We start from the raw sequence: 12,046 nt of genomic DNA, 5'->3' as shown, positions 1-12,046 counted from the left end.
TTACCCAGTGTTTGTGGGCTGACAGAGGTGGAATAATGAGTAAAGTCACAGGGATTTAATGGGAGCAGGATCCCTTCCCACTGGAAAGGCTGGAAATGATCCAACTGTGCATTAACTGTGTGAATGTCCTGATGACAATGACACGGCTGTGTCCAAGACGCCCAATTTGAATGGGAAATAAGAAGTAATTTAGCAAGAAAATAGCTTGGATAAAGCAGTTATGCCCACTTACAGAGTTTATGTGATCAGAGATGAAGCCCTGAGCTGCAGCTTTCTCCGAGAACTCGAACAGCCGGATCTGCTGGCCATGAGCACCGTGAGGGTGGCGTGAAGGAGACAGGAATTACACCAGAACCCTGAGCTTTGGAATCCTGTGGTTCCATTAGCCAAGTGAAGGAACAATGCAGAGATTTGCTCTGCCCCTGCCCCAGCCCTGGGCTCTGGCGGGGATTCAGGGGAGCAGCTTGGTGTTGACAGGATTCTCCTTTTTGCAGGAGAAGGAAGATGGATTTTGGAGAAGGGGGGGCTGGATGTACCGGGGCTCTGGGGTGGTCACTGTTTGTAGTGCAGTGTAAGGGAGGGGGTGGGTGCAGGATATTCTACATTTCAGCCGAAGGGGTCTAAGGAAAGTCCCGTTGGCAGAGGAATGTTCCATACTCACTTTCTCCGTGAAGCTGCTGGCTCTGCAGCCCTCAGGGGGCACGGTGGTGACAGGGGCAGTGACGAGGCACACGGCAGCTCTGCCCCCTCCTCCTGCTGCCCACAGGGTCTCTGCCAGGGCCGTGGCCAGCGCCTGCCTCTGCTCCAAACGCCCGACCCGGCACAGCCTGTGCCAGGGGGAGCCAGGGCAGTGACACCACGCAGGGCAGGGACATGTGCCACTGCCCCGAAATCAGAGGGCTTGGTGGGGAGAAGCCCTGCCTGGGGGTCAGCCAAGGCTCTCTCCCAGTGCATGTCCCCATCTGTATCTGCACGCCTGAACCTGCATCTGGTTTACCTGAACCCAGAGGCTGGCACTCACCCAGCAGTGCAAGGAAATAATTTCCGTGTGTCCCATGAGGCCCAGCAGCTTACCTTTCCAGGTGAGTACATTCTGTGTCTCTTGTGAAGAGCAGGTATGTGATGATGTGTGCTTGAACAGCTGCCAGAATGGCTCTCGTTCCTCCCTGGGAACAGAAGAACAACCCCTGCCAGGAACAGAAGAACAGCCCCTGCCATCCCAGGGGTCTGAAGGAGCGTGTGTCATCCCCAGCAGTTCCTGGCCAGGGGGACAACAAGAAGTCCCTCTGGAGAAGAAGCTGCAGGGCAGCCCTGGAGGCAGCAGGGATCCTGTGGGTGGGTGCCCTTCCTTCCTCCATCCCAGGAAATAGCACCTGGCTCCAGGTACCCTGTGTGCTTGGGAGCCCCATGGTTTGTTTTTTGTCCCCTCCGGAGGTCCAGAGGCAGCCCAGAGCGGAGCTGAGGCTGCACAGAGCCTGTGCCCACTGCCCCCGTGCTGACACACACACCAGGGCTGTGCTCCCTCTGTGAGCACCCAGCTCTGGAATGCGGGAGCGGCACCCACGGCTGTGCCCGGAGTTTCAGCCTCAGACAAGTTCGGGGGATTCACAGTCTGAGTGTGGATCTTGGCCTTCTGCATTTTTGGGTGCAGTGTTGTGATGGCAAATAAGGAAGAGGAAAAGCTCCATCTCAGAACATGACAGTCCAGGTGACTGCACTTGTTGGATGTCTAGGTGGGGCGGGAATAATTAGGTAAGCCTAATTCTCAGAAAAGAAACTGGCTTTTTGTAACCTGTACAGGTGTGCAGGTGTGCAGGATACAGGTGTGCAGGTGTATAGGTGTACAGGGTGCAGTGTGCAGGTACAGGTGTGCAGGTACAGGTGTGTGTCCTGCTGAGGCCCCCCACAGGTGTCAGTGACACCAATCAGCAGGTGATAGCTGCAGTGTGACACTTTTCCCTTTCCCATGTGACACTTTTCCCTTTCCCATGTGACACTTTTACCTTTCCTGCCTGCAGTGCATAGGCCAGGTGGGAGTGTGGCAGGTGGAAGCTGAAGTTTGCTGCTGCCCACTCGCAGCCGAACCGGGGGGTGTTGTTCCTGAAGAGCAGCTGCTGCAGCCTCTGGGGAGGAGCAGGACAGGGGCCAGGGTCAGATGTCCCGTCCAGCAGGGAGGGTTTGTCCCATCAGGGCTCTCGGGGAGCCCTGTGTGTGCCCTGAGCCACAGCAGGGTCACCCTGCCCAGAGCCAGGCCTGAGCTCCAGAGCAGAGGTGATGCTTGGAGCTCGGTGCAGGGACCTCGCTCAGCACTCAGGCACTTTGCTGCAGCCTGGCTGCAGTGTTCCCTACAGTTCCCTACCTTTGGGAACAGTGCACATCTTGGGGACGATTGCACTGGGGCCCATCCTGTCACTGCCAAGGACAGCAGCACCTGGCAGCTCTGCTTTTGGGGCCAGACACTCCACAGGAGCTGAATTCCCTCACTGGTGGTGTCAAAGGCCCTTTCCAAGCCAAACAATTCTAAAATTCCATGCTCCTGCCTCCTGTCCCGAGGCTGTTTGTCAGGGAAGCCCCTAAGTCCAGGGAAGCATTACCTGTTGTCATTGACTGGTTGTCTCCTGAGAATTATTGAGTATCAGCTTTAAGGTTGTATTCCAGCCATGTTTGTTAAGAGTCTGCTAAAGAGCCCGTCCCCATTCCACACGCTGTCCAGCTGTCAGCAGGCACCAGGAAAGGCTCCCCAGTCTCTTTTCTTTAGGGGATTCAGTTACAGCTCATATTTAATTCAGCAGCAGCTCACCATTGCCATGTCCTGGGAGATGGGGCGGCCGCCCCGGGGCAGCAGGAGGGGCTGTGACCCTGGGGACTCGCCAGCTCCGGGCTCTCCATGGCCAGCACTGCCGGCTCCTGGCTGCAGGGAGAGGAGCACAGAGCATCGATCCCCAGGGCTGCTCCCCCAGCACCCAGGGCCTTGCCGGGGTGGGCACAGAGCCCTGGGTGGGCACAGAGCCTGGCTCCGGGCTGGCAGGGGGCTGGGGGCACACTCTGCCCTGGAGCGTGTGTGTGCCCTTGGCTTCCAGCTGTTTTCAGGCATTCCCAACACATCCCTCTAGCTGATGGCTGGAGCAGGTCATGGTGCTGTGTTTGCCTGAATTACAGGGAATAAATACCCTCCCCTGTCCCCCAGCCTAAGGGCACAGCAGGTTTTCCAAATATTTGTATTTTGGAGATCTTAGTTTGTTTTCTAAAACTCACTGTGAAAACCATTAGTTTTTGATGGAAAGGTTAATCAACTATTGGACTGCTCTGTCCCTTTGATTTCAAAATATTTGATTCTTCTAAATTTATTCTTCTAAAAGAATCAGCACAAGAAATGAATCTCCATAGATACCTGGGCTGCAGGTATGGATGTGTGACCTCCTCAGTGTGACAGCCAAGGACAGCCCAAAACTCACCAGACAAACAGAAAATATTACCTTTGGAAAAGGAGTTACCTGATGAGTCGTGCTGTTCATTTCCAAGCTGAAAACGTAAAATAAAGTAAAAATTAAAACACCCAACAGAGGTATTGCTAGCATGTGGAGAAACCAGAGCCCAGACAGAAGAGAACCCCAGAAAAAAGGAAGAGTTGAAGCATTTATGTTACCGAGCACACATTGTCACATAAGTTTTGTAATAAAACCTAACTTTAAAAATTACATCAAATAACCACCTGGAACTAAAACTGTGTTCAAGAAGCAGAATAAAAATCTCACCCACGGAAACTAAAGATTTCTCTCCATTTACTCAGATCAGAGATTCTGCTGGTGATCTCCTCCAGCTCTGTCGGTGCAGCGTGCTCAGCCCCCGGGTCACCCATGGCAGCCGCTGCTGCTGTCCCCTCGGGGGATGCTCCGGGTGAGGATCCGGGGGATGCTCGGGGTGATCGATGCTCCCGGGGATGCTCCCGGGGATGCTCCCGGGGATGCTCCGGGCTGGGGGCACTGGAGCTGCTGCAGAGCCTCTCTGACCCTCGCTGCCGAGACGCACCGAGCTCCCCGCCTGTCGCCGGGGCTTGCGGGCAGGGCACCCCCGTCACACGGTGTCCCTCGGTGTCACACGGTGTCCCTCGGTGTCACACGGTGTCACACGGTGTCACACGGTGTCCCTCGCTGTCCCTCGCTGTCCCTCGCTGTCCGAGCTCTCCGGACAGCCCGGTCCCCCGCTCTGCCCTGCTCGCTGTGCCAGCAGCATCAATGTTTAATGTCACAGGAGCGGGGGGGGACAGCAGAGGTGGCTGCTCGTGGGGGGCTGGCTGCGGGTGGCAGGGGTGTGGGGCAGCAGCAGGGACGTTTTCATGGATCCAAGGAGGTGCCGGGTCCATGCTGGGGCTCCCCCGGGGCCCTTTCTGGGGCTCCCTCGTGGTTGCACTGTGCACACCGTATCTGCTCTTTCAGCCCGTCAAACGCACGAACATTGTCCCAGTTTTATTTTGCTGGTAAGAAGTTGTGTTTGCTCAGGAAGAGCTGGGCTGATGCTCGGGTGCAGGGGGGATGTGGGGGTGGCTGGGCCAGGCTTTGGTCCCAGAGCCCAGGCTGGGGCTGCTCCTGTCTCCACAGTAAAGGAATGTGTTTGGGTTTGCTGTGTAGTAAACAGTACCGTGAGATTTAATACAAATTATGCTTTAAGAACATACATTAACATTAGGAGGAATATGCATATAGATTAACAAGAAAATGATGAAAACACTGGGAGTTGTGCTGACTCACAGAAGCCCTTCCACATTATAAAATCCAGGGAGATGCAGAGCTAACTTGGGAAAGGATACAGCTGACAAACCTTTACAATAACCCAGCAGCGTTCTGCCTTTCACAGTAAAAGTACAAAAAATGACATCAAAGTCAGTAAGGCCTCGTGGGCTGGTAGATCCTGAAGCACAGAGGGCTCTGATACCTGGCTCTGATCTGGGGACTGGGTGGGTGCTGGTTGGGATTGCTCCTCACCCACAGCTGGGGCAGCCCCGCAGGTAAATGGGGCCGGGGCTCCCCAGCCGTGCTTGCTCTGAGCAGTTTCTGTGTCCTGTGAGGAGCAGCTCGCCTCCAAGGCAGCCAGGTAACCCCGCAGAGCCAGTGCTTGCTGGGATGATGGGGAACATTTGGGGAACATCTCTTGCTTTAGCTGACTTGGGGATGTCCAGGGGTCCTGTCTGATCTGGCTTCCCGAGCCAGACCCTCCCTGTTGGCTCCTCAGCCCCTGCTGAGCTGCAGCCTGCACGGGAGCCTGCTGTGTTTGGTTGTATTCTGTATTTTGTTGTGCTGTACCTGTTTTGTTGTGTTTTGTTGTGCCTGTTGTGTGTTTGTTGTGTGAGTGCTGCCCTTCTCCAGGGGCTCTCCCATCTTTCTTGGCACTGTTTGATGAGACCTTGCAGGGCTGCTCTCTGGAGGGGGCAGAGCAAGGGGGGTCCCCGGGCTCTGTGCCGTGGCTCTGCCCTGGGAATGCCCTTTTCCTGCTGAGCTGCAGAGGGTTTGTTCAGCACTGCCAGGCCTGGCTGCCTCCCCCAGGCAAGCAGGGGCATCTCCACTGCACTGTGAGCTCTGCCAGCCCTGCCACCAAGCTCAGCAGCTGCCAGGACTCTGGGTTTGGAGCACAGTTTGGTTTGTTAAAAGGAAAAAGCCCAGGGAGTTTCATGGAGAGAAATGCTGCTGTTTCCATGTGTGTGACGCCAGATCAAAGTGCAGGTGTTGGGTGGTGCCCTCTGAGCACTGCACACCTGAGCTGCAGTCCCAGGGGTGCTGGGGCACAGCCTGGCTGCTGTCCTGTCCCTTGCTGGGTGTCCTTGTGCCCTGCTGCTCTGATGTGGTCCCGGCTGCATCCTCAGCTGCATCCCTGCCTTCACCAGGGCTGAAGGGCAGAGCTGCTGCTGGTGAGTGTGGGCTTCTCCTACAACCCATTGGTTGGACTTTCCAGATTCAGTGCAAGGCTACTGAGATTCCTATTTTTCTTCATACCAGCCACTTTTTAAACAGTTTACAGAAAAAAAGTCTTAATAAGATCTTACCCCAAGAAAGATGGTTTTCCATCCAGATATTACCATACAGAACATGTCTTTTGTTCACTGCTTATACCATATTGACACTTATCTGAAACTTCCCTTTTTTTACCTTCTCTAGAGCTAATCATTCACAAGTTGGTACATCTGGTGGTTGTTGATGCAATAGTGACAACCTCCTTTACTTGAAACATTTTTAAATCTCATCGTTTTAATACATCAGGTCAACTGCTCCTGTGATTGTCCCTGAGTCTTTTGGTTTTGAAAAGGGAAATTCAAATCCAGCAAATCGGATTAGCAGAGCATTGAGGAAGTGCACCAGGGAGCAAACCAGGATGGTCCAGAAGGAATTTGCAAAGTGCTCACTGTGAGTCTTGAATGTAAAAGTTCCCTCTTTGAAATTAGCAATTTTCTCTGAAAGGTGGTGGATCTTCACCTCTGAGGAGAAGAGAATCAGGATGAGGCAACCACAGGAACCTGAAAGGGAGGGGGAGATGTTCATCAGCTCAGCAATCCCTCAGCCATGCTGTACCGTGTGTGCTGCAGCCACATACCCCTGGGCAGTGTTTGTATGGCCTCTCAGCTTTGACAGGGACTGGTTTTGGAATCCAAGCCAGTGGCTATTGAAATGGGTAAGGTTTGCTAATTGAATTTGGCTCAGCACCAGGAATATTTAGCACAGCTGCTTTAGTGCCCTGGGCTGGTGAAGTATCTGTGCTCATGTCCAGCTTTAGGTTGCTCACTGTGCCACTGAGAGAGTGGAGCTGTGTGCCTGAGCAGGAGCACGTGTCCTCTGTTCAGTGATGACTGCAGTGTGTGGTACCCTGCAAAGTCAGGGCAGATGTGTCTGTCAGCCAAGCCAGCAGCCCAGAGGGGGTGTGGGCACAGGGACCCTCTGTTACCCCTGCCTGGCAGTGCCTGTGTCAGACACCACGAGCTGCTGCCAGCTCCCCTGTCCTTGGCAAGGCTGTGCTGCTCTGAGTGACCTCACATCATCTGCAACCCTCCTGTCGTGGAGCCAGCTGCATCGCCGGCTGTTTTGGTTGTTTTTCCCCCTTTTCCTGCTCATTACTGTGTGTGGGGTGCCCTGATGCCACCCCAGCTCTGTCCCTGGGGCCCTTCTGCCCTGCTTGCCTGCAGCTGCTTGTCCATTCCCACCCTGCCACCCACCCTTGTGTGGGATTTCCCCAGTTTATGTCTCAGCTTCAGTCTGGAAAACGTGTTCTGGTACGGCAGAGCCGCCCTCCCTCCTGCCTGGCTCGCTTAGGGCAGCTCAGAGCGAATGCAGGCAGAGCTGGGCTCGCCCTCCTCTGCTGGGAAAGGCTCCTGGTGAGCAGGGCCAGCCCAGCCCAGCCTGGGCTACTCACAGGAGATGAAGCTCCAGAGGTAGAGCCCCGTGGGGCCGTGCAGGGTCTCGTAGGGGCTGCCAAAAGCATTGAACATGAAGAACCCTGCTCCCACCAGGGCAAAGACAATCAGGACTGTGCAGAACAGGATGACACTAACGTGGATACTTGCAGGGATAATTCTGAGCAAATCTGGAAAAACTGAAAACAAACAAACCGCAGCATTATTATACACATTAGGGAAAGTTGTCTCTGATGTCAGGCTGGGGGTTCCTGCTCGTTTGGGATAATTGTTTTAATCCTGTTCTTTTAAATGTAACCAGATGAAATAATTAGCTAGAAATGGTTTTTCATGGATGTTTGGAGGCAGAAAAATTCTGTGAAACTCAGAAGCATAGACTGGCCAGGAGAGAGAGAGACAGAGAGCAGCTCCAGGGAAAGCCTCTCCTCCCTTCCTGAGGGTGGAATTTGGTCCTTAATGTGAAAAGCATCTTCTGGGCTGTGTTTGAGGGGGCAGGTCTGGCACAAGGTGTCACCGAGGCCAGTGCCAGTGTTACAGGGCTGGGCTCCCTTGGCTGAAGGCTTGGCCATCCACTCTTCTCTGGGACAAGAAATCTTTCTTCAGACTTTGTTTTCATTTATGTTCATGAAGTCCCACAAAGGGTTGTGACATGGGAAAGGAAATTATGCTGTGATTATGGAATAATTTATTCTAAATATTTTTATGCAGCTTTTAAACTACTCTTTCAAATTGTGCTCCTGTTAGTCTAGGACACAGGGATAGTCATTCAGACACAAGGGAGAATGATTTTTTTCCTGCTTGTTTGGCAAACCCAGGTATTTTGGAAGGAACGGTGAAATACACTCCAGTGCTCCTGGTCCATGGGGGCGTGACTAAAGTGAGTTAACAGTGCCTGGTGCTGCTTTGCTATGCTGTAATGAGTGGAGAGTGAAGCAGCCCCACATCAGTTACTCCTCCTTGTAGACAGCAGCACAGAGCAGCAGGTGATGGGGTATTCATCTCCCTGACTAAATGAAAGGGAAATCAATGGAACCGATGTGTGCAGAGCTCATGAAGGTCAGGGTGCTGTGTGTGTGGGTCAGGGCAATCCCAGCACAGCCCTGGGCAAGGAAGGTGGGGGAGAAGCTCCAGGTGCTCTGGCACCCAGAACCTCCCCTGCCCTGTCCCACATGTGAGCAGCAGGACAGGGGGGGATTCTGCCCCTCTGCCCTGCTCAGGCTCCATCTGCAGAGCTGCCCCCAAAATCTAAACACCATGGAGCTGCTGAGCAAGGCCACAGAGCCAGGCTGGGAGAGCTGGGGTGTTCTTCCAGTGCTTCCCTGTGCAGGATTCCTGCAAGGAATAGAATTAGTTCCTGTGACCCTGTCTGATGTTTTGGGAGAACATGCAAAACTGTGTACTTAATAATACCATTTTGTATGGTTTGTTTTAAGAAAACAAGTGATGGCATGGTATTGAATCCTCCCCTGGGGACCTGCATCTATAGCTGGTTAACATTTTATATGTGATGTATCAGGAAAAATCAATTCCAGAAGCAATGTTGTCTTGAAAGGAAAACATTCCTTCATGGTCCTGAATGAACCCATGTGTGCTGTGCATGGCAGAGACCTTTAGAAAATGAACCACTGACCTAGAAACTGATGGGAATGAGTGGGAACAAATGGAGCAGAAGTTTTCCCCAGCTGAACAGGGTTTGCTGGCAGAGCAAATTCATATTACAATTAAAAGAGATATAGTGGTCAGAGGGGAGCATTTAATGGGGACAAGCATAGAAGGAAATATTTTAGCCTATTTTCTGTGTCTGCTCTCCTCAGACATGCTCAAGTGCAGTGAGTGCATTAAGCTGTGGCTGTGTATTTTATAAGCTTGTCCTGTTTTCAGGAATGCTCCTGGTACCTTCCAAGGTACTGAGGTGATGGGAGGGGGCTGCTGCAGCCCCAGGGAGCAGGATCAGCACCTTGTTCTCAGTGCTCTCTGAGGTGAATGCCCCTGACCCCTCACTGCTGTCCCTGGCTGCACCTGGGTGTCAGTCCCAGAGCACCTGGACCAGCCCTGGGTCATAAGTCTCACCTAGAGCAGTAAACCAAATCCTTGGGATTGCACAGACCCCTCTGAAAATTCACTAATGCAATAACTGGGATGGCACACAAAGCAACCAAGGGGGAACTTCAGCAGTTTAATCAGACTAGTGATGGAATTTAGAGAGAGCAAATACTAAGACTGTATTAAATTAGCTTGGTTTCCTATTTTGGGAAAATGTTATATAGTAAATAATTTCTGGTACCTTGTCTGTCAACCTCCCCTTGCATGAAATCAGGGGTGTGAGCAGTTTGCATGTGCTGTTGTAGCAGAACAATTATACACTGTGCTGTAGTGACTTCAGGAGAGTTTTTGTACCCACAGCAACTGCCTTTTACTGCCTGCTCCGTGTGCTGCTGGGTACAAATGTGCCTCACTTCTTGATTTTTTTTTTATTGATCTTCTTATCCTTGAACATCAATAGGCTATGAGTGTAAAGTGAAGCCATTACTAACACTTTGATATTTGTGTGTCAGGTACCAGGTCAGCCAGCATTCCCCAGACAGCCTCCCCCAGTCCTTCTTCCAATTAGTGCCACAGATTGCAAACCTTGGGGCTGCTTTGTTTCTCAGTAGCAGCCAGTGCCCCAGCTCTTTCCCGAGCTTCTTGCTGGTTTAATACATTCTTGTTAACAGCACAGAGGTAGCGTTGTCATGCTGGCACACAGAGGAAGATGACAGAGATTAATTAACTGCCCCAAATATTCTTTTTAAAGTAATAGTATAAATCTTTTGTAATGTGGCTCTCTGTGAAACTGCATTACAGATTCTTGAAGGCATGAGCCAGGCTGTATTAGTACCATAAAATAAATTATTGACGCTGAGATCAGAGCAGGGTGAGGGCAGCGCTGCTGCGGGCTCGGTGTCCGATCGGGGGGCTCGGTGTCCGATCGGGGGCTCGGTGTCCGATCGGGGGCTCGGTGTCCGAGCTGGGGGCTCGGTGTCCGAGCAGGGCTGTGCTGGCAGGGCAGCCCAGTCCCGGCAGAAGGGAAGGAACAGCCCCAAACCCCACGGGTACTCACAGGAGAAGTGCGAGGGATGGAAACAGTCCCAAACCCCACGGGTACTCACAGGAGAAGTGCGAGGGATGGAACAGCCCCAAACCCCACGGGTACTCACAGGAGAAGTGCGAGGGTCTCCCCCCGAGCCCGCACTGCCGCACCCGCTGCCCGGAGAAGAGCCCGTACTCGATGTCGCCGATGAACTTGAGCAGCTCGGGGCCGCTGGCGTTGACGAGCAGCGCTCCGGTGGAGCAGAGGATGGAGCCCCTGACCCAGAGCTGCGACCCCACGGCCGCCGCTGTCCCCAGAGCGCAGGCGAAGCTCAGCACCCCGGCTGTGCCAAAGAGCAGCTTCTTCTGCTGGGCTGGCATGGTGGCACACGGGGCTGCGGCTGCCCGGGAGGCGGTGCCCGAGCTGCGCTCAGGATGCTGGAGAGCCCCGGCACCCGGCCAGCCCTGTCCCGAGAGCCCCAGTGCCCAGCTAACCCTGTCCCGAGAGCCCCAGTGCCCAGCCCTGTCCCGGGATCCCGGTACCGGGGCAGCCCCGGCTGTCCGATGCTGTCCCCCAAAGGCTCTTCCCCGTGCCCTGCTGCACAGCTCGGCAGGTGTGTCCGTGCATCCCCTGTCACTCGATAGCGAGGGTTTAGGATGACAGATCTCTGTAATTTGATGAGTGCTCTGCTCGTCCCAGCCCCCGGGGGAGTGGATGAGTTGGGGGCTCAGACGATGAACTTGGCAGCTCTGTCTGATTATCCGCCCTCCATAAAGGAAGATTTCAGACGGTTTATTTTTACAGGTTTTCTTCTAAAGCCATCAATGCCGAGCTGCCCTCTTCTATTTTTTGGTTGTTGCTTTGTCTCCTTGGTTTTGGGTTTTAGATTTTTTTTCCATCTGGGTGTATTTATCTTTTTGCTGTTTATTAAGGTAATGCCCAGGTAATGCCCAGAGCCCCGGGCGATGTCCCGGAGCCCCTGGGAGGGTCCCGGATCCCCGGGTGGGGTCTCGGAGCCCCGGGCGGTTCCCCCTGCCCGGGCTGCCCGGCTCTCACCGCCGCTGGATGTCGGCGCTGGTCGCGCCCCGGCGCTGCAGGGATGTCACCACGAGCGGTGCTGTTTGTCCTCTTTTTGTCTCTTGTTTCCTTCCCCTTCACAAACTTCTGCTTTTCCCTGGCAGAAGAGGCCGCAAGTCACGAGGCTGTGTGCTCGTGTAAGTCTCTAAGGATTTTTATCCTGTAAATAGGATGTGCACGGCTAGGACGTTGCCTTCTGCAATTGTTATTGTTGTTAAAAATGTTCTTTGAAGGACAGCTGTCTGCTGAATGTGTTTTGATGTGAGCCCAACTGAAGCATGTTTGGAATCTATTTCCTGTCTGTTTTTCCAGTTTTAATACCTTGGTTTGAGCTTTCATCATGGATCACACGTGTTTAGGTGCTGGGCCTGGCAGTGCTGTCTTAATGGTTTGACTTGATGATCTCAAAAGCCTTTTCCAACCCGAACGATTCTGTGGTTCTGTCCCAGCTGGCCCTTCTGTGCAGGTTTCCACACAGGCACGGGGCCCCAAACCCAGCACTA

The 12,046-nt window shown here is 53.4% G+C and overlaps 2 protein-coding genes across 2 annotated transcripts; both read right to left on the bottom strand.

Moving 5' to 3' along the window:
• Positions 1 to 451: 451 nt before the first annotated feature.
• MINDY4B (MINDY family member 4B) lies at positions 452 to 3,859 on the bottom strand. The gene is made up of 6 exons (XM_088170395.1): positions 3,756 to 3,859; positions 3,495 to 3,522; positions 2,801 to 2,911; positions 2,004 to 2,123; positions 1,075 to 1,166; positions 452 to 827 (listed from the first exon to the last, which is right to left on the bottom strand). Exons 1-6 carry the CDS (start codon positions 3,857 to 3,859, stop codon positions 452 to 454), a joined length of 831 nt encoding a protein of 276 aa, XP_088026521.1.
• Positions 3,860 to 4,623: 764 nt separating this feature from the next.
• On the bottom strand, positions 4,624 to 10,856 carry CLRN1 (clarin 1). The gene is made up of 3 exons (XM_014886194.2): positions 10,594 to 10,856; positions 7,396 to 7,575; positions 4,624 to 6,505 (listed from the first exon to the last, which is right to left on the bottom strand). Exons 1-3 carry the CDS (start codon positions 10,844 to 10,846, stop codon positions 6,240 to 6,242), a joined length of 699 nt encoding a protein of 232 aa, XP_014741680.1. The 5' UTR covers positions 10,847 to 10,856; the 3' UTR covers positions 4,624 to 6,239.
• Positions 10,857 to 12,046: the final 1,190 nt, after the last annotated feature.

Source organism: Sturnus vulgaris, chromosome 10 (assembly GCF_052056855.1).
Source record: "Sturnus vulgaris isolate bStuVul1 chromosome 10, bStuVul1.hap1, whole genome shotgun sequence".
NCBI lineage: Eukaryota > Metazoa > Chordata > Aves > Passeriformes > Sturnidae > Sturnus > Sturnus vulgaris.
Note: the sequence above shows the minus strand (reverse complement) of the source record. Positions and strands in the feature narration are given on the sequence as shown.

Bases quoted from the DNA above. Each gene is read 5' to 3' on its own strand.
- MINDY4B (XM_088170395.1), bottom strand. From the start codon at position 3,859: ATGGGTGACCCGGGGGCTGAGCACGCTGCACCGACAGAGCTGGAGGAG. The intron at 2,912-3,494 runs GTAACTCCTTTT...CTCTCCCTGCAG, and splicing joins TGAACAGCACGACTCATCAG to CCAGGAGCCGGCAGTGCTGG. The intron at 2,124-2,800 runs GTGAGCTGCTGC...GCTCCTCCCCAG, and splicing joins TCTCCCAGGACATGGCAATG to AGGCTGCAGCAGCTGCTCTT.
- CLRN1 (XM_014886194.2), bottom strand. From the start codon at position 10,846: ATGCCAGCCCAGCAGAAGAAGCTGCTCTTTGGCACAGCCGGGGTGCTG. The intron at 7,576-10,593 runs GTGAGTACCCGT...GTTTGTTTTCAG, and splicing joins GAGACCCTCGCACTTCTCCT to TTTTTCCAGATTTGCTCAGA. The intron at 6,506-7,395 runs GTGAGTAGCCCA...CCTCCCTTTCAG, and splicing joins CCTCTGGAGCTTCATCTCCT to GTTCCTGTGGTTGCCTCATC.